General features: G+C 35.0%; 1 protein-coding gene across 2 annotated transcripts; it reads right to left on the bottom strand.

The window, feature by feature from the left end:
* Positions 1–1,364: 1,364 nt before the first annotated feature.
* On the bottom strand, positions 1,365–25,103 carry LOC110027701 (peptidyl-prolyl cis-trans isomerase FKBP20-2, chloroplastic-like). Of its 2 annotated transcripts, none has more exons than XM_020729223.1 (7): positions 24,954–25,103; positions 14,626–14,689; positions 14,297–14,529; positions 8,013–8,122; positions 7,377–7,485; positions 7,215–7,291; positions 1,365–1,675 (listed from the first exon to the last, which is right to left on the bottom strand). In XM_020729223.1, exons 2-7 carry the CDS (start codon positions 14,649–14,651, stop codon positions 1,556–1,558), a joined length of 675 nt encoding a protein of 224 aa, XP_020584882.1. In that variant the 5' UTR covers positions 14,652–14,689; positions 24,954–25,103; the 3' UTR covers positions 1,365–1,555. The 2 variants fall into 2 exon arrangements, with proteins under 2 accessions (XP_020584882.1, XP_020584881.1); XM_020729222.1 differs by having other exon boundaries at positions 1,366–1,675; positions 24,944–25,103.
* Positions 25,104–25,949: the final 846 nt, after the last annotated feature.

Raw genomic sequence — 25,949 nt, 5'->3', positions numbered from 1 at the left:
AATGCAAAATTAAAATTAACTCATATATTTTATCATTAAAAATATCAAATATATTTCTAAAATTATTCGCAACGAATGTATTATTTCCCGCTATACCAAAAATTAATGTGTAATTTTTTTTAATGACATGAGATTCATCAGCTGAAAATTTTGTGGATGTACTTGATGTTTTGTGTTCAGACGTCCGTTGCTTTAAGAATTATGAAGATAATACAATTGACATCAATATTTCAACATTATATGAAAAAAAATATACAATGTTATTTGCAAAAAATTGAATAATGCAAAAAAAATGATTTATTTTGCTCAACCTATATGTGGGACCCATAAATGTAAAATACCTCAAATATTCTACAACATTCCTGTTAAAACAATGACAAATATATAACTTCACATATTATATTTTTCATTATATTTTCCGATGAGCCAACAAGAAAAATGCTCTCTCTCTCTCTCTCTCTCTCCTACCTTATGCTCTAAATCTTGAGATGTGATTCACGAACACATCATGATTCAACATATCCATCCATCCATCCATCCATCCATCCATGCATGCATGCATGCATGCATGCATACATACATACATACATACATACATACATACATCATAATTCTCATAATATTATAACTCAATTATTAAAAATAAATCTTTCTACAATGAAAGTCAGAACAAACATATATGTCCATATGCCTAAGCATATATTTGGACACTGTATTCTTAGTTTGAGATATATTTGGACACTGTATTCTTAGTTTTACATAAATACCACATAATTTTTAATAATTTACAGCAATACCACATAATTTTTAATAATTTACATAAATACTAAACTTTTTTTAATAATTTACAGCAATACCACATAATTTTTAATAATTTACATAAATACTAAACTTAGCTCGTGTTCGGCTTATTTATGAGCCGTTTCACGAACAAAAAGTCGTTTTGACAACCCTAATCACGTAGCCATAAGATGTTAAGGATTGATGCATGATTTAAAACATCATTTGAATCTAATTTAATAATTGGTATTCTGTTTTCCTAATTAATACTTTTAATTGATTATAAATCTTTATAGCCTTGTAGTTAATTAAACTTTTTAAAAATACTACAAATATGTAATTGATTAGTAGTATTTCGAGCTAAAACGAGCCGAACACGAACAAATAAATATTTATTCGCGTTGTTCGTGTTCGGCTTGTTGTGAACAAGCCGAACACGAGCTTCTTAACGAGCCGAACATGAGCCGCGAACAACGAGCCGTTTTGACAGCCCTACTAACAACAAAGCTTTAATATTTGCATATACAACTTTCAAATCTATAACATCATGTAAAAGATCAATAACACTGACTTCTTAAAAGTGTAATAAGCCCCTTCATGCATAGATTTTAATATGATCATAACACAACTATTATTGATGTAAAAATCAAATTTTGGGTTTAGATATGTAAAAACACAAGAATTGTGTGGTATGCATGCAAATTCCCCAGGAAAAAAATAAAGTAGCATTATTTTCAGTAGTTCCTTCAGACAAGTAAAAAGATATACCAGATATTCAGTCACATACAACATCAGAATAGAAGGCTATAGTCCTGCGCTGGCAGTCTTTCACATTCAGCAGCTCAACATCAAAAACTTCGAACTGTTTTGAGCTGAAGAATGTGGAAGGTCCCACCTGTAATAACAAATTTACAGAAATGAAAATCACTCCACAATTTATTGCAAAATAAGGCTGCATCATTATTTGATTTCATATTGGAAATAATCATTCACAAGTTTTCAAATATAAAATAAAATTCTCACAACTCTAAATGGTTTTTTTCATACATACCACACCTAAACTACACTTTTTACATCCATGCCAACTTACCTATGCATGAAAATGTGTGTTTGTTCAACTTTTTAAAAGTTAAAATAGTGGTATTTTTTATGTGATATGAAAGATTTGGGTGGTATAACTGCAAAAAAATAAAGTTTAGGTTTTAGATATCTAAATACATAAGAATTGGTTGGAATGCATGTAAATGCCCACTAAATAAAGCAACCACATCTCTCACATTATGGTTTAGGTACAACTACTCCTTAGTAAACTAATTACACAAACAATGGCTATTTAAAATACAAATTTATTTAGAGCAAAATCAAAATTCAAAAGTCAACTCGATCATGTTATTCTTATCATCATCAAACAATTCAAATTTCGTGGATTAACATAATAGTCAATTTATGATTCATATTTACATGTTGACCCCTGATGACTTCATTTTCCTATCTAACATTATAATACAAGAACTTCTTTCAATAAGATCCTCTTAGATCAAAATTCCCTAAGTTTACCGAATTTGTTGCTGCAAATGAGAGTTATTTTTCTTTTTTGCTTTTTAGCCTTCTTCTCTTTCTTTAATCCTTGAAGCCTTGAAGATTTGAGTTTTGGGGCATTTACAAATATGCCACCAATTCCTAAAATTTTCCCTGTTTCAACATGTCTTTCAATGCAACTGACGCTAGATCTTCCTCCTGTGGATCTGAAGCTCGATGGACCGACCATGTATTTAAGTTGGTCATGTTGAATCGAGGCTGCTCTAGTAGGGAAGAGACTAGCAGGATACCGGACGGGGGTCAAGAAAAAGTGACAATACTGAGGGAGATGAGTGGAGGACCACATATGTCTTGCTTTACACCTAATTACTCAACTCAATGGTTCTATCGATTGTCTCATCAGTAGATGACATTCGGATGGCGAGGAACATTTGGGCGAAGCTGAAGAAGATCTATGCTGGAGCTGATAACCATATAAGGGTGTTTCAGATTCAACGTGAGAGAGGATGTGGTATAGAGTGATAGATCTACTCAGGAGCACTCCATAGATCTAGAGAGACTATGGACATATCTTGACTCACTTCTCACTGATGTCGAGCTGTGGTGATCTAGGGTGCAAGAAGGGTTAGATCTTTGCATAGATGAGAACTGTGCAGTTTCTAGTTCATCTGAACCTGACCTTTGATCATAGGAGATCAGTCATCCTGGATCAGGCAATTATCCCTTCACTGAATGAGGTCATTGCTGTGATCATATAGAAAGAGAGTTGCATGGAGCTACACTCTAAGCCGAGAGGACTTCCCGGGTGCGCGATAAGCTTTGGCTGTCTCGAGCTCAAGTATGATGGGTGTCCAGGTGAAGACTCGAAAGTGTTACAATTATGGTAAAATTAGGCATCTGAGTAAGACTTGTCCTATGTCACCTAAAGAGAGAGACATGGATAAGGATAGGTTGGAGGCCGTGGTAGGTGCTATTGAGCAGATTTGATTATAGTAGAGGACAGAGAGACATGTGGTTTTTACCGATGAGAATCATAAGTTTCTGGAGTTGTTAAGAGGAAACATAAAACAACAGAAGATAGGGTCGATAATTCTTCCAACCAGTCATCATTAATGGGTAACAATGTCACGTATACTCATTCTGATAAAAGTAATTATGATACACATGTTCTTGCCTCTATTTCCACCACATGATCATCATAATAAATAGTAGATATTGGTGCATCTCGACATGTGACAAGTGCCGCAGAGAGTTTTCTTCCTACACTACTGTAACAGTACCAAAGAGCATGGAGATTGTTGATGGTATAACATAAATTGTAGTTGACAAAGTACAATTAGGGGTACCATTAAATGACTTTGTCCAATATTTTGCATGCTTGTTTCCAGTGAACATTTTATCTATTTGTGTCATTATTCTCCATCTAAAATGTGTTTTTTATTTGATATTCCTAAAGTGATCTTCCAAGAGAAAGATACGGGTTGAACACTTGGGACTGGAATGTGGCATGGTGAACTTTGGTACTTTGAACGAGAGGGAATGGACTTAGCTTTGACGTCCATGGTAGAGAGTACCAGAGAAAGAAATTCTGGGAAGAGTGTGAAGGATGTATTAATGCTACACCACAAATGCGTGAGACACTCTTATTTTAGTTTATTAAGTTGATTGTATCATTCTTTATAGGAAAAAGATAAATAAACAAAAGCATATTTGTGATGATTGTAAGTTTGGTAAGTTTACTGAGAGCTCTTATATCGGCTCTAAAATGGAAGTTCTGATGTTTTTGACTTGATACATTTTGATATTTAGAGACCTTGTTATACAAGTTCTATGAATAGTTATCGATATTTTGTACCCTTTATTGATCATTTTTCTCGTGTTACTTAGTTATGTTTGATTGAAAAGAAGGGTGATGTGTTTGCTTGCTTTAAAAACTCCCACAAGGCAATTTAGACTCAATATGATGTAATGGTAAAGATATTATGGTCTGATAATAAAACATAATATACCTACAAAACATTTAGAGAATGCTTGTCAGCCTAAGAGATATAATATCAAACCACACATACATACACACCGGCACAAACTATAGTATAGAGAATAATATACACCTTCTAGAGGTAGCATGAAGCATGATGATCACAATAAATGTCCCAAAACACTTATGGAGGCAAGCAGTTTTGACAGTTTCTAAATTGATCAACAGGATGCCCTCGAGGGTGTTGGAATGGAAGTCAACTTGTCAGATGTTAAAAAGAGATAATACTGAGATCCTCCCATTAAGTTGTTTGGCTGTTATGTTTTGTGAAGCATAATAGACCATCAATAGGGAAACTGGATTCCTGGGCTATGAAATGTGTTCGTAGGTTATTCTGCTACCCAAAAAGGGTATGTTTGCTAGAGCTTGACAGAGAAGAGATTGTTTGTGAACATAGTTGTGCCATTTAGAGGATTTGAATTGTACTAGACCCGAGAGGTGACCTTAATGGCTCATTAGATACCGGTGATATGAGGGAAGGGGGTGAGTATCAATGGTGAGAGCGTGGTACACATGGAAGCAAGTCTTGTCGTGTGATGTGAGAATGAATGAATTAAGAAACTGAAAAGTGAGAATAATAAACCCAGATGTGGTGGAATTCAGGCTGAATGTGAGTTAAGGATGTATACACAAAGAAGGAAGAAAGATGAAGGAATTATCCTTGTATTGTCACTTGTGTCGGCTAGCCCCTTGTTCCGATCTTCCCTGATGGTTGAGACACCACACCATCCACCTCTGACCCATAACTCCCAAGAGATATGATTCCTCCTCCTCCTAACCCCCCAACTTTAATGAGGATATCTCGCAGCAATACAAGACATCCTCCCGATCATTTTGAGTGAGAACATGACATTGCTAACTATGTTTTATATTCTAACAAATCACCATCATATGGAGCATTCATTACATCTTAGGACGCTGCCTCTATACCCAAGTATTGGCGGGTTGCTAAAGAGGATCCCATGTAGAATGCCGCTCTGCATGAAGAGCTTAGAGCTCTCGATAAAAACTAAACATGAGAGATATTGTCACTACCAGAGGGAAAAAAAGAAGTTAAGTGTAAGTGGATATTCACAGTGAAGTAAACTCTTAAAGGGAAGATGGACAAAGCACAACTGGTGGCAAAAATATACAGCCAAACATATGACATTGACCATGAAAAAAAATTTGCACCAGTAACAAAGATGAGCACAATGAGGAGGTTTCTCTAGCATTAAATGATGTGTTGAGGTTACACAAATTTTCATGAGAAAAATGTATTTCTTCATAGTGAGTTACAGGAAAAAGTATATATGGAGATACCATCAGGGCTTAGGCTCAAAAGTCACTGTATGGCTTAAAGCAGTCTCCTCGAGCCTAGTTTGACAACTTTAAAAAAATTATGGTGGCATGGGATATCAACAAATCAATGCAGACCATATAATATTCTGTTGACAACACGAAGATCGTGCCACTATACTTGTTGTGAATATTGATGACATTATTGCCACTAGTGATGATGAAACATATATTGTCCAACTAAAGGTAAAATTGGGCAAATAATTTGAGGTGAAGAATCTTGGACAGCTCATATACTTTCTTGGGATTGAAGTAGCCCGTGGACTTGAGGGGATGGTCTTGTCTGAGAGAAAGTATGTATTAGATCTCACAAAAACAAGCATGCTGGGGTGCAAACCTGCAGTCTCTCCAATTGATCAGAAGACCAAACTGAGTGCAGAGACAGGAAAACCGGTTGATCGTGAGAGGTACCAAAGATTCATGAGTCGTCTGATCAATCTGTATCACACTCAACCCAACATCACTTTTGCAGTGAGCATGTTGAACGACTACATGCATGATCCAAGAAAGAGCCGTATGGATGCAGTGTAACAGATTTTGAGATACCTGAAGACTGCACCAGGGAAGGGATTGATCTTCAGGAAGAATGGGCATGTAGACATTGAGAGCTTTTGTTAAGCTGAATGGGTGAGTTGTGCAGATAATAAAAGATCCGCCTCAGGGTACTGGATGTTTGTAGGGCAACTTGATCTCTTGAAAGAGCAAGAAACAATCTGTAGTAGCAAGGTCAACAATATATGTGGAGTACAAAGCCAAGGCCTTAGGAGTTGCCAAGATGATGTGACTGAGATCCTTGTTGGTCGAGCTCAAGGTGGACCAAGGAACTCAAATGAAATTGTGATGCAACAACAAGTCAACAATCAACATTGCCAACAACCTGTGCAACACAATAGAACCAAACATGTGGAGATTGATAGAACCTTCATCAAGGAATAGCTGAATAACAGGCTACTGAACCAAAGTCATGTAGCCACGGGAGAGCAAGTGGTTGGTTGTCTCACTAAAGGACTTAGCTCATTAGATTTATCTAAGTTATGTGACCAGATGGGCTTGGTGGATATTTTTTGCCCATCCTTGGGGGGAGAGTTGAGAATTAGAGTTTATTTAGGGTCTTATTGGTAAAAATGGAAGTTTGAAGAAGTCTACGGGTTTATTTGTAGAACATTGTAATACCTTATTTAAACCAACATTATGAATGTACTGACAAGATTTTGAACAATTATTTCTTTTTATACATTTACAACGCTTTGATATTAAGAATTCCAAACAGCTATCTTAATATTGGGACGTTATATCTTACAGGTATTCTGCCTAACAACAGGAAAATTGTATCTAACACAAGTCTATGCATGAAAATGTGTATTTTACTTTCAAAAATTAGTAATAGTAGTATGCTTGAAGCGATAACAAAGATTTGAGTGCTAAGTATGTCAATATAAAAGTTCAGGTGTTAGATATGTAAATAAAAGAATTGTGTGGTATACTGGTACGTGGTAAATTCCCTAATTGCAAAACTTACTGGAGGTCCAAGTTCGGGAGGAATAATGATCCTTCGTTTACCCCCAGGTCTCATGTCATGTATGCCTTCCTCAAATCCTGCATTTATTTATTTCTTTGACATATCTATCAATCATGAATACAAAAAGTAATGCTCAATCCTATCAATATTGAGATTGCTTGCCTGGAACTAAAGCATTATTGCCAAGACGGATCTTAGCCGGTGATCCCTGCGAATAAGTGCTATCTATACGGCGTCCTGATTCGTTGTAACCAATATAGTGAAACGTGACCTGGTGGCAGCAATATCTGATTAACAGTACTGTCTTGAAGAAGAGGAGAAATACTGAGCTGAACTGTGCTCAGAAAGACAATAAGATATATACAAATAAAACAAAGACAATGATCCAAACTGCACTAAAAAGCTAAAGCCACAGTCTTCTCATTACAATTTTAAAAAATTTAACAATAAAATCTTGGAAGATGTACATACAAACCACCCAATTTTTATGTATTTACATATCTAACACCTACACTTCAATTTTTACACATGCGACCTTACCTATGAATGAAGAACTCTATTTCACTTTTTTTAAAATGATGGTTTAAAATAATGATGGTATTTTTTTATGTGATATGAAAGATTTGGGTGGAATAAATGTAAAAATTGAAGTAGAGGTGTTAAATATATAAATAGATAGAAATTGGGAATTATGCATGTAAATATTCCTAAAATCTTCATGTTTGCTAGGCAAAAACTACAGGAAGCATGAAAATTTACAGAAAGAAATGAAGAATTACTATTAACAACAAGATTAACCTGTTGGCCATCCTTGGGGCAATCACCATTACCAACTTCTATGTCCAAATATATGAGGCCGGAGATACATTTCACATATTTATCCGACGTCACAACTTTTACTTGAAAACCTGGATACAGATGATGTTCGTAATAGTTAACAAATTTTGAAGATGTTACCTACCAAGAAACAATGGCTAAAACTGGATACCAGGAACACAATAAACCACTGTTAACATACCTGATAGAAAGAAGAAATAAAGCTTTCGTAAGAGAACTTTCTAGTTTGAATCACAATCAATTAGATATTGCAAATATCGCTGTAAATATACATCCTAAATAAGAATGGCGCAAAACACGCATCACATCGCCTGTTTATAGCATTTTCCGAGACGATTATGTAGTATTTGATAAATAAGACATATTTACTAAAAGAAGCCTAGAAAGTGGAGCTTTGGGAACGCTCAGATGTTTGTTACATACGAGTAAAGTGCCAAAATAGTGGAATGATTATTTACATGGGTTAATTTAGTCCGAAATTTTTTAATATAATTTAAAAGTAAACAATATTTTATAATTGATATTTTTTAGAAGTGACTATGTTATTGTAGCAGCTACAGTACCGCGGTCCTCTTTTCCTATTCGATTCCTTGCATTGTCTAACACTTCCTTTTCTAGCACTTTCCTTGTCTACCATCTTCATTTTCCATCACCTTTCTATTTATATTTCCTACCTATTCTATCAACTATTCCTCATTATATATATGTGCGGTTTCCCTTGGTTAGAGTCAGTTTTTGGTCTTCCAAATTTCGGAATTCTGTCGGGACAGCTGCCAGTGTTCACTTTCCCTTTTGAAAGCTGTATATGAGGAATTGAGTGATGTTCCAGTTGTATCTCTCTTCTAAGGTGGTGGTTATCTTTCCCCTACTCCTTCTACATCCTCCCATATCCCTCTCAATCACTCTATCTTGTTGTAACCACCCACAACAACATTCTGATTGCTGTTTTCTGCAGCCTCCAGCCTCCCAGCCTCCTCCCCCTCCCTTCCGGTGTTGCTGATGTCCAAACTGCCGCTTGTTCTTGCTGTCCCAGCCCTCTCACCGTGCCGTTGCCGCCCAAGCCAGCCAGAGAACACCTCCTTCCTACTGTCCCACCGCTATCAAGCCCAACCCCTCGCTGCCATCACCGAGACAGCCACCATACTTGTTGTACCTGTATTTTTGCACCTCCTCTTCGCTGCCACCAGCATTACTTTGCTGCCGCCACTCCCTCCAGTCATTCCGATCTACCTAGCTGACCTCCACCACCCTTGAGATACACTTAGTGGTGTTTGCTTGAGTCATGTTATTGTATTTCCCCTTTCAAGTGTGATAGTTGTAACAATTTTATTGCTTGAGATAATAATATTTGTTGTTCTATTATGGTTTGAGTTAAATCCGGCATCACTATGTTACATGGTTAAGAGAATGAGATACCTATTAAGACTTAACAAAGAGATACCTAATGAAACTTTAGGAGTTATAGGTGGAATTACAATAGTTTGGCTGACAAATCTTTTTAATAGAATTTAAAAGTAAATAATTATATCGATGTTAATATTCAAGAAAAAGTAAATGCTTAGAATTGTGTGATAATTATAAATGGAATCAAATATACGAGACATGCAACAGAATTAATGGAGATAGGAATCAATATCCACTTAAAAAATTTAAGTTGGAGATAGAAAATCAATTTAATTTTATGCTAGGAAGATCCATGGTGCATGCTATTTATGCTTAGGTGATTAATAAAAAATAACAAGTACAAAAAGATATCAGACGGCATTAGTTGATCTTGACAAAACATATAACAGATTACACGTAAATTGAAATTGAGCACAACAATGTAAACAAGGTGCACTAAAGGTATGCTGATGTTATTATTGATAGTAATGATTGAGCACTCACAAGGATCACCAAGGTATTTCTATTTGTAATAGATTTAAAAACCAGTATTAATTATTGGTTATGGAGAAGTTTATAAAGGATATGCAACATTAGGTACATTTATGTATGTTTCTTGCAAATGATATAGTTCTAGTCGGCGAGATCTATATTGAAATAAGTAAAAAGTTTTAATAACGAAATATTTAAAATATAAGATAATGATTTATAGATAAAAATTATATATACTATAAATAAGTTAAGTGATACTCACAAGTATCACGAAGGTATTTCTACTTGTAATAGATTTAAAAACCAGTATTAAGGTGACATAATTTTTATTGGTTATGGAGAAGTTTATACAGGATATGCAACATTAGGTACATTTATGTATGTTTTTTTTGCAAATGAAATAGTTCTAGTCGGCTAGATCAATATTTAAATAAGTAAAAAGTTTTAATAATGAAATATTTAAAATATAAGATGATGATTAATAGATCAAAGATTAAATATACTATAAATAGGTTCGGTGGGAGTGATATCACTAATCAGCGACCGATATTACTAGAGGGTGATTACATTTCACCCCCTTTAGGTTGATCGTGATAATCAAATAGCATACGTAAGGTTTCAAAACATATGATTAAACACAGTGCTTTTGACGAATGTATCCTTATTATATTTTTCATCAATGATGTGAAAACATGACATTTCCCGCTTAAAATATCAAACGAGTGATTTTACCTTCAATTATTTTCTTCCAAAAATACCATCCCCTTCTTCTACAATGTGCATCCTCCCTCACAATACCCATCAATAACTCCACTGATTTCTCCAATTTTTGCCACTGAAAACATTACTCACAAGAGAAAAAATACATAAGCAACTCTCAACAAGGAAGAAGAGGACACCATTAATGTAAAGCATTACGATGAAGAGCCATTGGGTGTCATCAAAGCAAGTAGTGGAAGTGTTGGACACCAAACAATTGTGGAATCATGGAGTGCAGGCAGGATAAAGATCTCAATTATGATCGGTGTCTCCAAAACTTGATTGACTTTTGTTGTAGTATAAGCAAAACAATATGGGGTCACCTAAAGTCTTGACAAGAAGACTTGAACAAAGTTATTTAAGTAAGAAAGAGAGACTAAGCGGAGGATGACAGTACAAAAGGCATGAGCCGTCATAGAAGTCAAAGAGGTCCATCGAGGACCTGACACTTTCCATGAAGATTGGTTGGAAGATAAGGAAGAAGAATAGAACATTGATAATAAAATTATAGGAGCGTAAGAGAAGTGTCAAGAGAGAACAAAAAACATTTTCATCTAATGAGGAGGTGAGGAATAGCAACTTGATAATAATTTCCTCGTTGAAGGGGAAGATATTGTGGAAGGCAGCATGTAGTACAACTAGGTTGACGTCTGAGGGTCAAAGAGAAGGATGAGACATGTGGTCCGATTATACATGTAATCAATCTGTAAGAGCATTTTTTTACTTTTTTCTATCATTTTGAAAGGAAAAAAAAACACAACTTTAGTAAATAGCACACAAAAATTAAGCATATATTTATGAACCACATAGCCTTATGCGCCCATTGCGATCAAGTGATGCGGATAAAGTATGATTACCCTTATAATTAGATAATAAAGTAATACTTGAGTGTGATAAATTTAAGAATCATGGATCAATTTTTAAAAAAAAAGAATATATTTGAGTATATAGCTTCTAGAATTAAAACATGCTTATTAAAAAGGAGAAGTTTCAAAAAAAGTACAATAGGGTCCAAGAATATCATGAATATCTAAAGATAAATTTAATAAAATTGTAGGTAATCAACCTATATTGTATGAATTTATGACTTAGAAATCAAATAAAACGTTCACAAAAATATTGAGCATGCAATTAAAATGCTCAAATAGATCTGTGTGCAACTAAGAATAGACTGAAAAATGATCATATAAATGGGATGGTGAAAGTGATATTTTGTTGAAAATAAGGTATTGAAAAATAGAATTTAGCGTGTATACTAATGAACAAAAGATGCACTAATAAAATGATATAATAAATCAATGCAAAAAATTAGAGAAAAATGGCATATCAAAAGTAATTTGGATAGAAATTGCGTAAAAATATTTTCATAAAATATGAAAACATCTTAGAAAACAGTAAACGACAATAATTAGAGGATGGCATAAGGATTGCAAACGTATTTTATGCTTCAACGCTCCAGATATTTAAAATTGCTGTAGTACAATTTCTTTGGCTTCGAAAGATCATAAAAGAGTTGGAAGAAGAGGCCAAAGAATGACTGACTAGCTTGAGAGTAAGTGGCACTAAAACTAGGTGGACGCATGTTTTAATGACACATAAGAAAGATGAAGAAAAAGAGGAAGAGGAATTGAATACTGATGACACAATTATAAGAGTGTAGGAGAGGTGTCAGGAGAGGGTAAAAATAGTGTAATCTAATTAGGATTTAGGAGGTGAGGAAGAAAAACTTGATAATAATTTTCTTGTCGAAGCGATAGAGATTGCGCAAGGTGACATGTAGTACAATAAAGTTTACGTCTGAGCAACCAAAGAGAAGGAAGAGGTATGTGGCCCAATTATAAATATAATTAATGTGCAAGAGAATTTTTAAATTTTTTTCTATCGTTTTGTGAGGAAAAAAAATTAAAAATGATCTTAATTTATTAGATCTAAATAAAAATATGACACTACATAGGACACAATAGAAAAAAAAGATTCATGTAGCCGACCCCACGTAGTGGGATTAAAGCTTTGTTTTTATTGTTATTTTGTGAGGAAAAAAATCATGATTTTAGTAGATAGCACGTAGAAGTTAAGCATATATTTATGAACCACAAGAGTCTTAAGTGCTCATTACCATCAACTGACTGAGGTAAAGCATAATTATCCATATAATTAGATGATCAAGTAATACTTAAGTATGATGAGTTTCGGTATCATGGATTTATTTTAAAAAAAATATATGAGTATACAACTTCTAGATTTAAAAAGACAGTTAAAAAGGTGAAATGTAAAAAAAAATTATGGGGTCAAAGAATGTCATACATATCTAAAGGTAAATTTAATAAAATCACAGGTAATCACCCCATATTGTAAGAGCCTACGACTTGGACATTAAATAAATTGTTCACAAAAAAGTAAGCATGCAATGAAAATGCTCAAATAGATGCGTGCAACAAAGAGTAGATTGAGAAATGGCCATACAAAAAGGACGGTGGAAGTATTTTGTTGAAAATAATGTACTGAAAAATAGAGTATGGCTTATACTCTTATGAATAAATGATTTGCTAATAAAATGATATAAGAAATCAACAACAACAACAAGCCTTTATCCTACTTAACTGCATGAAACCTTTTTTTTTTTTTTTACCTCGAGTCCTATTGTCATATTTCGCTAATAAAATGATATAAGACATCAATGTCAAAAAATGGCATGTCTAAAGTAATTTGGTTAAAAATCGTGTAAAATTATTTTTGTAAAATAAGTAACACCTTAGAAAACATTCAACATAAATAATTAGAGAAAGGCATTAGGATTGCAGAAGTACTTTATGCTCAAGCACTCTAAATCTTTATGATTGCTTAAGTTAACCTTTTTTTTGGCTTTGAATGATTACAAAAGAGTTGAAAGAAGCGGCCAAAGAATGACTAACTAGCTTGAAAGTAAGTGGCACTAAAACTAGGTAGGCTCATGTTGTGTTTGATTTTTTTTCCTTTCCTTCCTTTCCTTTTTTTTTTTTTTCATTTTTTGTTTGATCTAAGTAAATAAAACATAGGAAAAAGTACTCTTTAGAGATAACTGTAATTGAACAGATTGAAAAGAGGAACCAAACATCCTTTTTCACAAAGCCTCAAGCTAGTGATTTATTGAAACTAGGCATTAGAATGTTCATCCATTCTCTTGAAATCCCTATGTTTTGTCAGTTTCCAAAAAAGAAACCAATACCTAAGCAACAGCCCCCTAGGGATCCCATGTTCTTTTGCTGCTACTGCTGATGAAAACCAAATGATCCCATAATATTTTATAATGAATAATCCATAAGAAAATCATCATTAAATAGCATTTTCTGCAAAAGACAACGTATAATATTTTGTATAATTTCTTGAAGGGCAAAAGACAATTGAAACTTCGATTCATCTATAATAATAGGAAACAAGGATACAAAACTTTTGCCGCTTTGTTAATGGCTCAGGAAACCAATCAAGCAATACAAGTCATATTATAACCATAATAGAAAATTAAACTCAAAATTTGATAAATTATTTTAAGCTATTTTGAGTTCAGTTCATCATCACTCATTAGTTAATAGCTACCAAAGCAATCATAAGACTAAACAATGAGAAAAATTAACCTTCTCTAATGAAGTTTGGGAAGTCTTTTGGTGCTTGATTAGCCTCTTGGATCTTCTTGTTCTGCTCTAGAAGACGCTTATCATTGAATGGGTTTGCATTTTTAACCTTTCCACAGGCGGAATGTGAGAAAAACAAAACAGAAGAAGCCACAGGGATCCTTAGGATGACTCTCCTTGTGCAACTCACAATCGAATCTGGAACACTTGTATTTTCTTTTTCATCTTTCAAGAAACTAGATCATTTACATAACTTTCAAAATACATAAAATCAGATGTTAAAAATGATGTTGAATAAAAAATTAATAATAAAACATAGAGGGATTCCTAACCCTTTAATATGTGGCAAGTGGGTCATACACGTTCCAAAAGTAACCTCAAAGGCTGGAAGTTTTCCTGTTTCATAAACAAAACTAATCAAATTAAGTGGAAGCCCGTGAAATGCAAAAAATTGCTAGAAGACTACTAAAAAAAAAGGATTTCATCATCATTTTCCTGCATCAATACATAAAGCAAAGAACACAATATAGTTTTTGGTAGCACTTGTAGACTATGATAAAAAGTTAGAATACAACAACAACAACCCCAGCAAGCCTTTATCCCACTACCACTAAACCCACTAAATGGGGTCGGCTACATGAATCTTTTTTTTCCATTGTGTCCTATTGAGTGTCATATTTTCATTTAAATCTAATAAATTAAAATAATTTTTTATACAATATTGCCAAGTCTTTCTAGGTTTACCTTTGCCTTTTTTAACATAGGTCGAATCTAAAACATCTACTTTAAAAATGATGTAAACCCTATTATTAATGATATTAAGATCACTAAAGTCGATTCCATTTTCAAAAACTTCAATGAAATGTTTATCAAAATAACTCGCCCACCTATTTTGAATATCTTTTTCTAAGAAAAATACATTTTGATTTTCATCTTTAATACATTTTAATTGAGTTAAATATTTACTTTTCTTCTCTTTGTTTGGCTAATTTATACATATATTTTTCACCCTTTATAGTATCTAATCAATTATAACGATTAATAAAAACATAATTTTTAGCGTCACAGATTGTTCTCTTAGACTCCCAACGGACAATTTTATATTTTTCCCAGTTCTCTAAGCTTTTACATTCAAACCAATTTTTATAACATAACTTCTTATATTTTATCTTTTTTTGCATATTTTTATTCCACCAACTGTTTTTATTTATAAATTTTTTTTCCTTTTGATTCTTCAAGTTCATCTTTTGTCACTTGTTTGATAGTGTTTGTTACTTTATCCCATATAGAATTTATTTCTTCATGAACATCTCAAATCTAGAAATCTTGAAGTTTACTAATAAAAATAATTTTATTTGTGTCTTTTAGGTGCCCCTATTCAATTCTATGACAATGATTTTCTATGACATTCAATTCTATGACAATGATTCCTAATATTCTTTATTTTATAACTCTTCATCTTAAAATTCATAACTAATAACCAATGTTTTAAATTCTCACTAAAAATGACCTTACAATCTTTACATTCTTGACTTACAATCTTTACATTCTTACAATCTTTACATTCTTGACGATCTCTTCTTATCATAAGAAAATAATCAATTTATGTTTTATTACATCTATTATTATAAATAATAATATGTTCATCTCTTTTATTGAATAAAATATTAGCATAACAAAAAAATACGCGAAAACAATATCTAATATGACTCTACCTTCTTCATTAATCACTCCAGAACCGTAGCCACCAAGAATATTTCTAAAATCTTCTACCACTCTACCGACATGTCCATTTAAATATCCTCCAAAAAAAATTTTTTCTTTAAGAGATATCATTTGTGCTAATTATTTTAGATCATTCTAGAATTTTTCATTGGAACCTATATCTAAACTTTTTTGAGGAGCATAAATATTTATAATATTAAAAATCTTAGTATCAATAACAATCTTAAGAGTTAAAATTCTATCTCAAATTCAATTAATTTTTACAACATTAATTTTCAAACTCTTATCTAAAATTACACCTACACCATTTCAAGTGTGACTTTCACCTAACTACCAAAGTTTAAAATCAAAGCTATTACTCTCCTTAACCTTTTCTCCAACACATTTAGTTTCTTGAATAAATAAGATATTTATTTTTCTATGAATCATAATATCAACTAATTTCGTTAGTTTACCTGTGAGAGTACCTATATTCCAATATTTATCCTAATATTAGTTTCATGAACTAATTTTTTTACCTTCATCCATTTGCAATGTGAGAACACTTACTTATTGACAGTACACCCAGACGTCGGTATAGTGGCTCTAGCACACTTTTCACTGTATTCAGGTCATACAGCCTAGCATTTACAAAATGATTAAAAGAATTTATGTAGTGGCTCTCATGTTTGGCTGTATATTTTTCGACAAATTTTATGCTGGTTGTCGACTACCTAACGTAACCCTCCACTTTTTACATCAGGGGCTTGGGACCCGGCAATGACAGTGTTATATCAAACAATAAGGAAAAATATTTTCACAAAAATAATTGAAAAGAGAAACCAATTCAACAAAAAAGAAAGCTGGAGAGATTAATAAAAAAAAAACATGAGAGAAAGGGGAAGAGATTATGCTTGTCTAGTTTATATCAAACTATTGAAAGAATAATTCGAGGCTACTTCACTTCTTACCAACTTCATCAACATTAGCCTTATCTTGGCATTCACCAAGTGGCATTTGAACCGATTAAGTGGTGGTTGAAACTCCCATAAATGGGAATAGTAGATTGCCAAGAATTGGGTTTTCACGGTCATATATCCTTAGCGTGTGAAGTCTAAGGACTTCACGAAATTAAACTTAGATCAATGAATTTTGCACATTCTGGAAGAACAACAAGTCTTATATGTTTGAGTGCTTAACCCATTCCTAGATTAAGTGGCACTTGCATTATCTCTGTTGGCATGCCATGGCATTCTTTTATACGAACCTCGAAGACTGTTGATAATTTTGAATTAACTATTTAAAAGGATAACAAATCAAATCAAGTCTTATTAGATGTTAAATTCAATTTTATGCAAATCTTTTTGCAAAAACTTTATGTCAAGTCATATTTGATTTACTCCTTTCCCTTCCTAATCCACATTAATTAACTATACTTGTCTTACTTATAAAACTTCTTTCTTAATCGCACATACTAACCTAACTAATTTTCACTATCTTATTTTCAGTAGTTATTTCTCTCATTGCATCTTAATATTTGTATTTACACTATATTAAATCAATTATTAATGACCTCTTTATTGGTCAATGCTCATATTATATATGATAGCCGGTATAATTATAAATTAATAGAATTTTTTCTTTAGTTATTTACACCATTCTCTTATTATATAGAAATTCTAACAGAGATATTCATGTTAACTAACTCCTAATTTTGACCTCAAAAAAAAAAAAAAAAAAAGTTCTTAACAATACTCTATTATTTTAGATAATATAGCCAAGGAACTTAAAATATCAAACTTTTGCATCAATTGATCTTTCAATAATATTGACTAATATGTATTATTAAATGTCAGAAAAATAGCACATTATTTAATTAAATTTTATTCCCCCGGTGATAAAACTAATTTTTTAATTAAGTTTATGTTGAAAGAGCTCGAAAATACTAATAATTATATTTCATATTTATTATAACTCTATATTTAGAGGGTTATAAATTATATGAATGATCTTGAGAATCTCTATTTATTTCTCTCCTTAATTAGAAAGATTAACTGTCTCTTATATTTTGTTATTATTCATTTCATTTTCTATTGTATTATGTTTTTATTGTTTTTCATACCAGTAAGTCCTATACCCCTCTTTGCATCAATAAAATCAAACATTCTGAAGTATTCCGCATTATTCTAAAATCAACATGGTATCAGAGCCTAGTTTCGTACTCTAGCCATCAAGCCTCCTGTGAGAATTGTCGGACTCCCTTCCTGCCATCCTCTGTGCAGGAAGGGAGAGGAATAACAAATTTTTCTCGATCGAGAGAGGCGATTGTGGAGGAAAGTGGAATTCCGGCGACACTAACTCCATCTTCCAATTCGACGTCAACTCGACGACTCCACAGGGGAGATCCGTTCGGACCCCCAATCTCAGCTTCGATCATTTGTATCCTCCAAGGGCCCTCTTGGAAGCTCTCAATCTCTCTACCCCCTTTCAATCACGCCGGCTCTCCTCTCTGCAGAGAGAATCAAAGGAGCGTCTTCAAACTTCTCTTACGGCGATCGGTCAGTGATCTGTCCGAAACCTCAGCGGATTTTTTCGCCGGCAATCGCTTTGGAGCCGAAATCCACCAACCATATCCTCGATGCCTTTTTGTCAAAGCCATCTGATCCAGCTCCGCTCTTCTTCTCCGGCTCGCCGCTCGCTAGATCCGATAACCTAATGGTCCATGACGCCCGATTCGGCGAAAGTACTCCAGTCCCGATTGCTACGGAGGGGAATAACGATTTTTTCTCCAGACCCTGGTCTACGACGATTTCACCGAGACTTGCTGCGAGTGCATCAACGACATCTTCGCCGCAGCAAGGCAAGAAGCAAAAGACGCCGCCTCTCCTTGACGAATCTGATGATTCCACGACCATACTCCATGGATGCTCACACCCGAGCCCAAGACCTCACATCTTCCATCCTCTCAACGATTTTGAGGGATATACACGCCAGTATCACGGCTTGTTCGGACTCGAGAATTGAGACCCTTCTCCGTGTCCGCAGATCCACACTAGCGGTTGAAGCCCCCAGCCAAACCCGGGCCATCCGGGAGGCGGCCAATCAGATCCTAGCAATATCAGGGCGGGGCCAAAGTCGATGGAGCCGTGCCATCCTCTCTAGTATGAATCTAAATCTCAAGCAGCCAAATCCACTCACATCAGTCTGCTGCCCCGCGCGGCCGAAGTTTTTCTCGGCTGTCTATGACGGCTTCTCTGTAAGGAAGAAGAAGAGGTCGCAGTTTCTCAAGTGTAAGGCAAGAGTCCTAGGCAGGCTTGTTTCGGGATGCCGGAGGGTCTCGTTCCAGACTCTTATGGAGGAGGCTTCCGACTACATTGCTGCGCTCCAGATGCAGGTCTGTGCTATGGCTGCCCCCACCGCCATTCTCTCATCCTCCGGCGGATTCTATACGCCTGAATCAGATCTCCTTTTCTCACTCTCGTTCTTGCCTTCATGCCTCTTATCTTGATGTGCCCACTTTACCATTACCAACAAAAACATCCCCTGAAATTTGTATTTCTTGGGCTGTTCACTATTTCCCTCAGCTTAAGTGTTGGTGTGGCTTGTGCAAATACCAAAGGAATGATTGTACTTGAGGCGTTGATTTTAACATCTAGTGTTGTATTATTGTTGACCGACTATTCTTTCTGGGCTTCTAGAAAGGGGAAGGATTTCAACTATCTTGGACCAGCTTTGTTTGCTGGCCTTGTGGTTCTTCTGTTAACAAGCTTTATTCAGATGTTCTACCCACTTAGATCAACATCTGTTGCCGTATTCGGCGGACTTGGCGCTCTCGTCTTCTCTGCCTTTCTCATCTACGACACCGACAACTTGATCAAGCGTTATACCTACGACGAGTACATCTGGGTTGCGGTTGCTCTCTATCTTGATGTTCTAAATCTCTTCCTCTCCATCCATCTTCATTATTTATATCCAGAGCAATGTGAGCTGGACACTAGACTTGGCTATGCCTGCCATCATGATGCTCATCTCCTGCATCCTCTCCCTATAGCAACAACAACAGGATCTCCTCATGATCCCATAAGCAACAAGTCGTAGCAAGCAACAACCAATCCTCTCCAAGTTCTTCAGGCCCTCTGCCCGATCTCTTCCTCTTGTCCGGAAAAATCCTGTTACAGACCTTCCTAGCTGCAGAACCTCTTCCTTAGGCTCATCTGCTGGAATCTCCCTGCATCCGGTCCTCAGGCCAACAAAAAATTCCTCTACCAACTTGTAGGCTAGCCAGAGTCACTTCCTCACTAATGCTGGTTGAGAGCTCTCGGCATCTTCTTGGTGGTTTGAAATTCACCCTCAAGTACCAGCTTCCGAATGAAGACCTCGAATTGTTGCATCTTCTTTCGATGGCAGCAGATCCGGTTCATCTCAATCGATTCTCTGCCCACATCTTTTCGTTAATCTGCAGGCCCTCCTCTGGAGCTCCTCCTGTTCTTCCGAGCACTAGACTTCTCCCTGCATGAGCTCCTTTGTTCAAATTCCGCTGCTTGAATTTCCTTGGCAACAAATCTTCCTCCATCGGAAATTATTCCCTGCTAACAGCCGGACCTATCCCTTGATGGCTTTTCCTGCCACTGGAACTCCCTCCTGCGGCCTTTCCTGCCGCCAAAACTTCTTGCGGCCTTTCTTGCCGCTAGAACCTCCTGCGGCTTTTGCTGCCGCCAAAAATTCTTGCGACATTCCCTGTCGCTAGAACTTCTTGCGGCCTTTCCTGCCGCCAGAACTTCCTGCGGTCTTTCCTGCAGTCAGAACTTCATGCGGACATATCTGCTGCCAAATGGACCTTCGGGCTTACTCTTGTAGCCGGTTCTCTCCCCTGCAGCCTTTCCCGCCGTCAGACCTCCCTCATGCAGCTTTTCTCACCGTAGGATCTACCTTAACAAAAATTTTCCCTGCAGATTTCAGCCAGCTCTTCCCAAGGAAAGCACTGCTCTTTCCTGCAGCATTATTGCAGCCTTCTTCGAGCACCACAACTTTCCTGAGCAATGTTGTTGGCCCTCTGCAGCTTTCTTACAACCTCCCTGCAGCATCCTTTGCAGCTTTCCTGCAACCTCCCTGCAGCTTTCCTGCATCTCTCCTGCAGCATTATTGCAGCCTGCTTGTTGCTTTCATGCAATTATCAGTCAACCAGTGACTTATAAATTCATCAATATCTTGAAATTGAGCTTAGCTCTCGTCCAAGCCACTCTTAAGCTTTGGTCACTCTCAGGCTTCGACACTCTCAGGCTTCGACATTCTCGGCTTCAGAGCTCTCAGGCTTCGGCGCCCTCAGGCTTCAGCGCCCTCTGGCCTCGACATTCTCGACTTCGGCACTTACGGTTTAAGGATTGTTGGAGTTTCTTGTTAGCAAATTGATGCTATATGTCCAGTCAGCATACCGCATCCGATGTTTTCAAATTCAAGTTGAATATGATTTCAACCATGTTCAACTTTAGAGGGGGTGTTAAAAGATCTCGAAAATAGGTATTTATACTGTATTCTACTGTATTCTACTTTCTTGTTAGCAAAAGAGCTTCAAGTTGAATATGGTTTTAATTGATGCTATATTCCTTTTCTACTGTATTCTATTTTTTTTATTTTCCATACCAGTAAGTCCTGTAATAGGTATTTATACCCCTCTTTGCATCAATAAAATCAAACATTCTGAAGTATTCTACATTATTCTAAAATTCAACAGTTTTCATTTAATATTTTACTTAGAAGGATATCTTACCTAACAAAACAAAAATTGATGAAGGTACCCTTGAGAATCATCTTATAAGCATCTTCATAAGCAAATTGAAACATAAAAATTTAGGTTTATTTTGGTGTTGTTGTGTTGACATTGTGATATTTTTGTTTAATGAATAAAATTAAAGCATCACACTTTCACATAGATTTAGGAGTTTCTTCATAAGTTACTAAATATGTTCACTAAGCCTTAAAGATTGTGAATGGCAAAATGAGAATTGTATAAGCACATTTTCCTATGTAAAGCAAAATTGATTTTTGAAAAGTTAAGAGATAGACTACACCAATGAAGTTTTTCAATTGACCGTTCATGTAATTCTAATACTACTGAAATCTCTGGATACTCCATGCATTTATTTTAATGCTAGTCTGTCTTTACATATCACACATATCGTTAATAAATTCAGTATATCTTTGATAAATATGAATTATTTTTAATAAAATCAAAATAATTCTCTTATAGCTTTATTAAATGATAATTTGGAGGGGCTGGCCATAGTCTTTGACCCATAATTTGCTAAAAGATAATTGTATATTAACAATTTTAAGTTAATAAGGATAAAATTTGGGATGGCTGACCTGAAATGCAAGGTGGGTGAAATGCAAGGTGGGTTAAGTGCTTTTTTTTTTTTTATCCATATGATAACTGTGGAAATTTATGGCGTAATCAATTGAAGCCTAGCTCAAACCCAACTCCATTACAGGCCAACCACAACTAGCTTAAAATAACCAAAACATTTTTGCCACTAAGAAGCATCTAAAAAAATGAAATTTTAAGGTATTAATACAGATATCGAGCATATCACGATTTCTTTGAAATATGTCTAATTTCCATCAACCCAACAGAAGCTCTATAAAATTATACTGATCAAAAGAGTCTGAGCCTTATTAGGTTTGTTGAAACTTGAAAACAAAGCTAAAGGTCTACTGCAACTACCCAAGTAATTAATTTGACCATTATTGGCACTTGTACCTAATGTCCAAAAGCTACATTCCAATCAAGAAGGACATAATTAGCAGGACTATATTGAAGCTTTACTAGTCACCCCCAACAATGCCTAAATAGAGGCTCAAGCCTGTGAACCTAATGCAAGACACACAAGGTTGTAGGTTCTTCTCCATATGGATAATAATGATATGCCCATTCAATATTTCAAATTTTATATTATGTTTTAAATTTGTAATAAATACAGATATATCATGTCTTGTTGGTCTTAAGTATCCTTACCATGCAATGAGGACCTATTTTTTCATACAAAAGGCATCTTAGAAATGTATTAATCAATTAAATGGTTATTCAAAATCTAAGGAAAAAAGGGCATTCTCCCTTCTTATAGCCATCGTCCCTGATGACGCCAAACTGATGCCGTGCTAGAAAATTCGCGGCGGTAGAGTAATGGATAATCGTCTTAGCGTTGCCCGAGAATTCAGCACACACTCAGATGAAAATGAATTAAGCTGTAATAACACCAGAAGTTTTTACGTGGAAAACCCGTAAAAAGGGAAAAACTACGGGGTCTGGCCCAGTTGTAAGCCGTTTGATCAAAATGGTCCGATCAAAATGGTTCATATTCCTGTATTAATTGCACTCAAAACACTATAAATAGAGTCTCACCCCTCACATGAAGGAGGAGGCTTAAGAGAGAACTTAAGGTTTTGAGAAGGAGCTTAAGTCCAAGATCATCCTCGCCATCGTCGATGACCGTCGACAACGACCGCCGACCTCTGTCGACCATCACGACCGTCGGCCACCGTTGAACACCGTCGATCACCGCTGACCTCTGTCAACTACCACCGACCGTCATCGACTGTTGTTAGTCACCGCTCACCTCCATCAATCACCGCTTACTAGACGTCATCAGTCGACGTTGTAACGTGGAAAGCTAGTAACCCTTTCCCGCCTGTGGGACAAGGGGCATCAGTAATCACTAGGAAGTTTAGTTTCTCTCATCTTTGAAAGCTGTATCCGCGTGCTACCTTCCATCTTTAACCTTCATATTTCAAGCATCAAAGTGTTCTTAAGCTCTCCAAGTCCTTATGAAGATTTGGGCCAAGTAAGAAGAAAGAATAGAATCAAGGAGTTCCGCTTCCACATTACATGAATTGGTATCATCTTCTTCATTGTAGATGACGGTCAAAAAGGTGAAATACATCAGTATGAGGCCACATTCAATATAAAAGTACAAGAAGTTATTAGATCAAGCAAAAGGAAAAAGAAGAAGAAGATGTAATTAATGGTAGACTCGGGTGTTCAAGCGAAAATATTAAATTAAACGAAAAGCTTCGATGAGGTTCGAAAGACCTATTAAGGTAGTCAGAAACCTCATGCTTGACAAGTTCATAATTCAATGAAAGGACTCATTATCATTGTCATTAGATTTTCTCAAGCCCCATTTTTAAGGCATTTTAATCATGGAAAACTCACATTTTCAATTTTATTCTCTTGCTACACTACCAATTGTGATTCATGTGAATAACTTTATCTATAACCATATTGATTGGATTAGTATCAATGTAAGGCACCACAGCTAAAATGATTAGAAATTTGAGAAATTTTACTAGATTGATTATTATTTGGAGGTAACATATACGTTACAAAAAAAAATAGTGAATAGTAAACATTACTAATTAGAGTTAGCTAGGTATGAAAATGTTGAAATATTTTCCATTTTGTAGGTTTTGTTAAGTAATCGTCTAACATTAGAGATTTACTAAATGACTCAAAGTCAATTTTAAGCCAAATTACGTGATTTTATACGATGCATTAACCAATTCATTATGATTAAATCCCCTCTCCATACATGATTGTCCATTTCCTTTCCAGCGAAAAGATTTCACAGAATGGGAGACGCAAAAACAGCAGATCACTCAAGACCGCAACATAAGTCTGTGATTCCATATTTTGTTCAATTAGGTGCCGTAGATTCATGTGCTCTTTCAAGTTCTTCCTCACACCCAAGATATTTAAAACCGAACTTTGCCACAATTACACATTAATTCATAAAAGGCAGATAAAACCCAAAACCAAAGCATTAAAAACAGAAACAAAAAAAAAAAAAAAAAACTAAATTAGAACCATTAGAGCACTGATATAAATGAATAAAATGATGCATTTCTCGAATTTACAAGAGGAGAAAAAAAAAGGAAGAAAGAAACAGTGACCTAAGAAAACCTGAGGAGGCCGATTGAGAAGACGAACGTTTGACATGGCAGACGCGGAGATCAACTGCGACGCAGATGAGACTGCACGATAGCTAAGTTCGATGGTTCTTTAGTGTAGAGTCGAGCACCAGTAGAAGTGCGACGACGCCCCGCAAGCGGATTTATCTCTGAAGTGATTTTATAGCATGATTTAATAGCATTATTAATGTGATTTAAAGTAGTAGCTCAAGCATATTGTATTTATGTTTGACCACATAAATTATTATTATTTAAATATAAATAAATAAATAAATAAATAAATAAATAAATTATATATATATAATATTATTATAAAAAATAATAATAAATATAATTTCCTTATTTCGAGTCAAAAATCAAACAAAGGATTGTCCTTATTCTCATGTTCGATTCGTTCATTATTCGAGTTTAAGAAAAACATTTCGTTTGCTTAATAAATAATTCAAAAACGGCCTACTTAATAAAGCTAAACACCGCCCTAGCCTTAATTTAAAGAGACAAATACAGGAAATTTACATACATGCCACACAATTTCTTTGTATTTACATATGTAGCACTTACGGTTTGATATTTATATTTATAACACTTTTGTTGCATGAATCTATGCATAAAACTGAATATTTAATTTCTTTTAAAATTAGCAGCAATAATATTTTTGATCTGATATAAATGAAAACACCTCAAATAAATAAAAATATTTTAAAATTTAGCTATATAAATATATAGAAATTATGTGGTATCTATGAAAATCCCCCTTATAACTCGTTTGCAGTCTTTCAAACAGCATGTCACTTGTAATACCTGTAGTTCGAGATATAATAAGTGGGAGCTTTACATAGAATACATCAAATATTAGGATTTACATATTTAACATGCAAATTTGTTATGTATATATAACACTCAAAATATCAAAATAAATAAAGAAAATGTCATTTACGTACAAACCACCCAATTCCTATGAATTTACATATCTAACACCTAAATATTA

This window comes from Phalaenopsis equestris, unplaced genomic scaffold, assembly GCF_001263595.1.
Source record: "Phalaenopsis equestris unplaced genomic scaffold, ASM126359v1 Scaffold000436, whole genome shotgun sequence".
In the NCBI taxonomy this organism is placed as follows: Eukaryota; Viridiplantae; Streptophyta; class Magnoliopsida; order Asparagales; family Orchidaceae; genus Phalaenopsis; species Phalaenopsis equestris.
Note: the sequence above shows the minus strand (reverse complement) of the source record. Positions and strands in the feature narration are given on the sequence as shown.

What these genes read in the sequence shown, in the direction of transcription:
- LOC110027701 (XM_020729222.1), bottom strand. Translation starts at nt 24,989, where the DNA reads ATGTCAAACGTTCGTCTTCTCAATCGGCCTCCTCAGGTTTTCTTAG. An exon ending in GCCTCCTCAGGTTTTCTTAG is followed by an intron (nt 14,690 to 24,943) that starts GTCACTGTTTCT and finishes TTTATGAAACAG; the next exon opens with GAAAACTTCCAGCCTTTGAG. An exon ending in GCCCCAAGGATGGCCAACAG is followed by an intron (nt 7,486 to 8,012) that starts GTTAATCTTGTT and finishes TGCTGCCACCAG; the next exon opens with GTCACGTTTCACTATATTGG.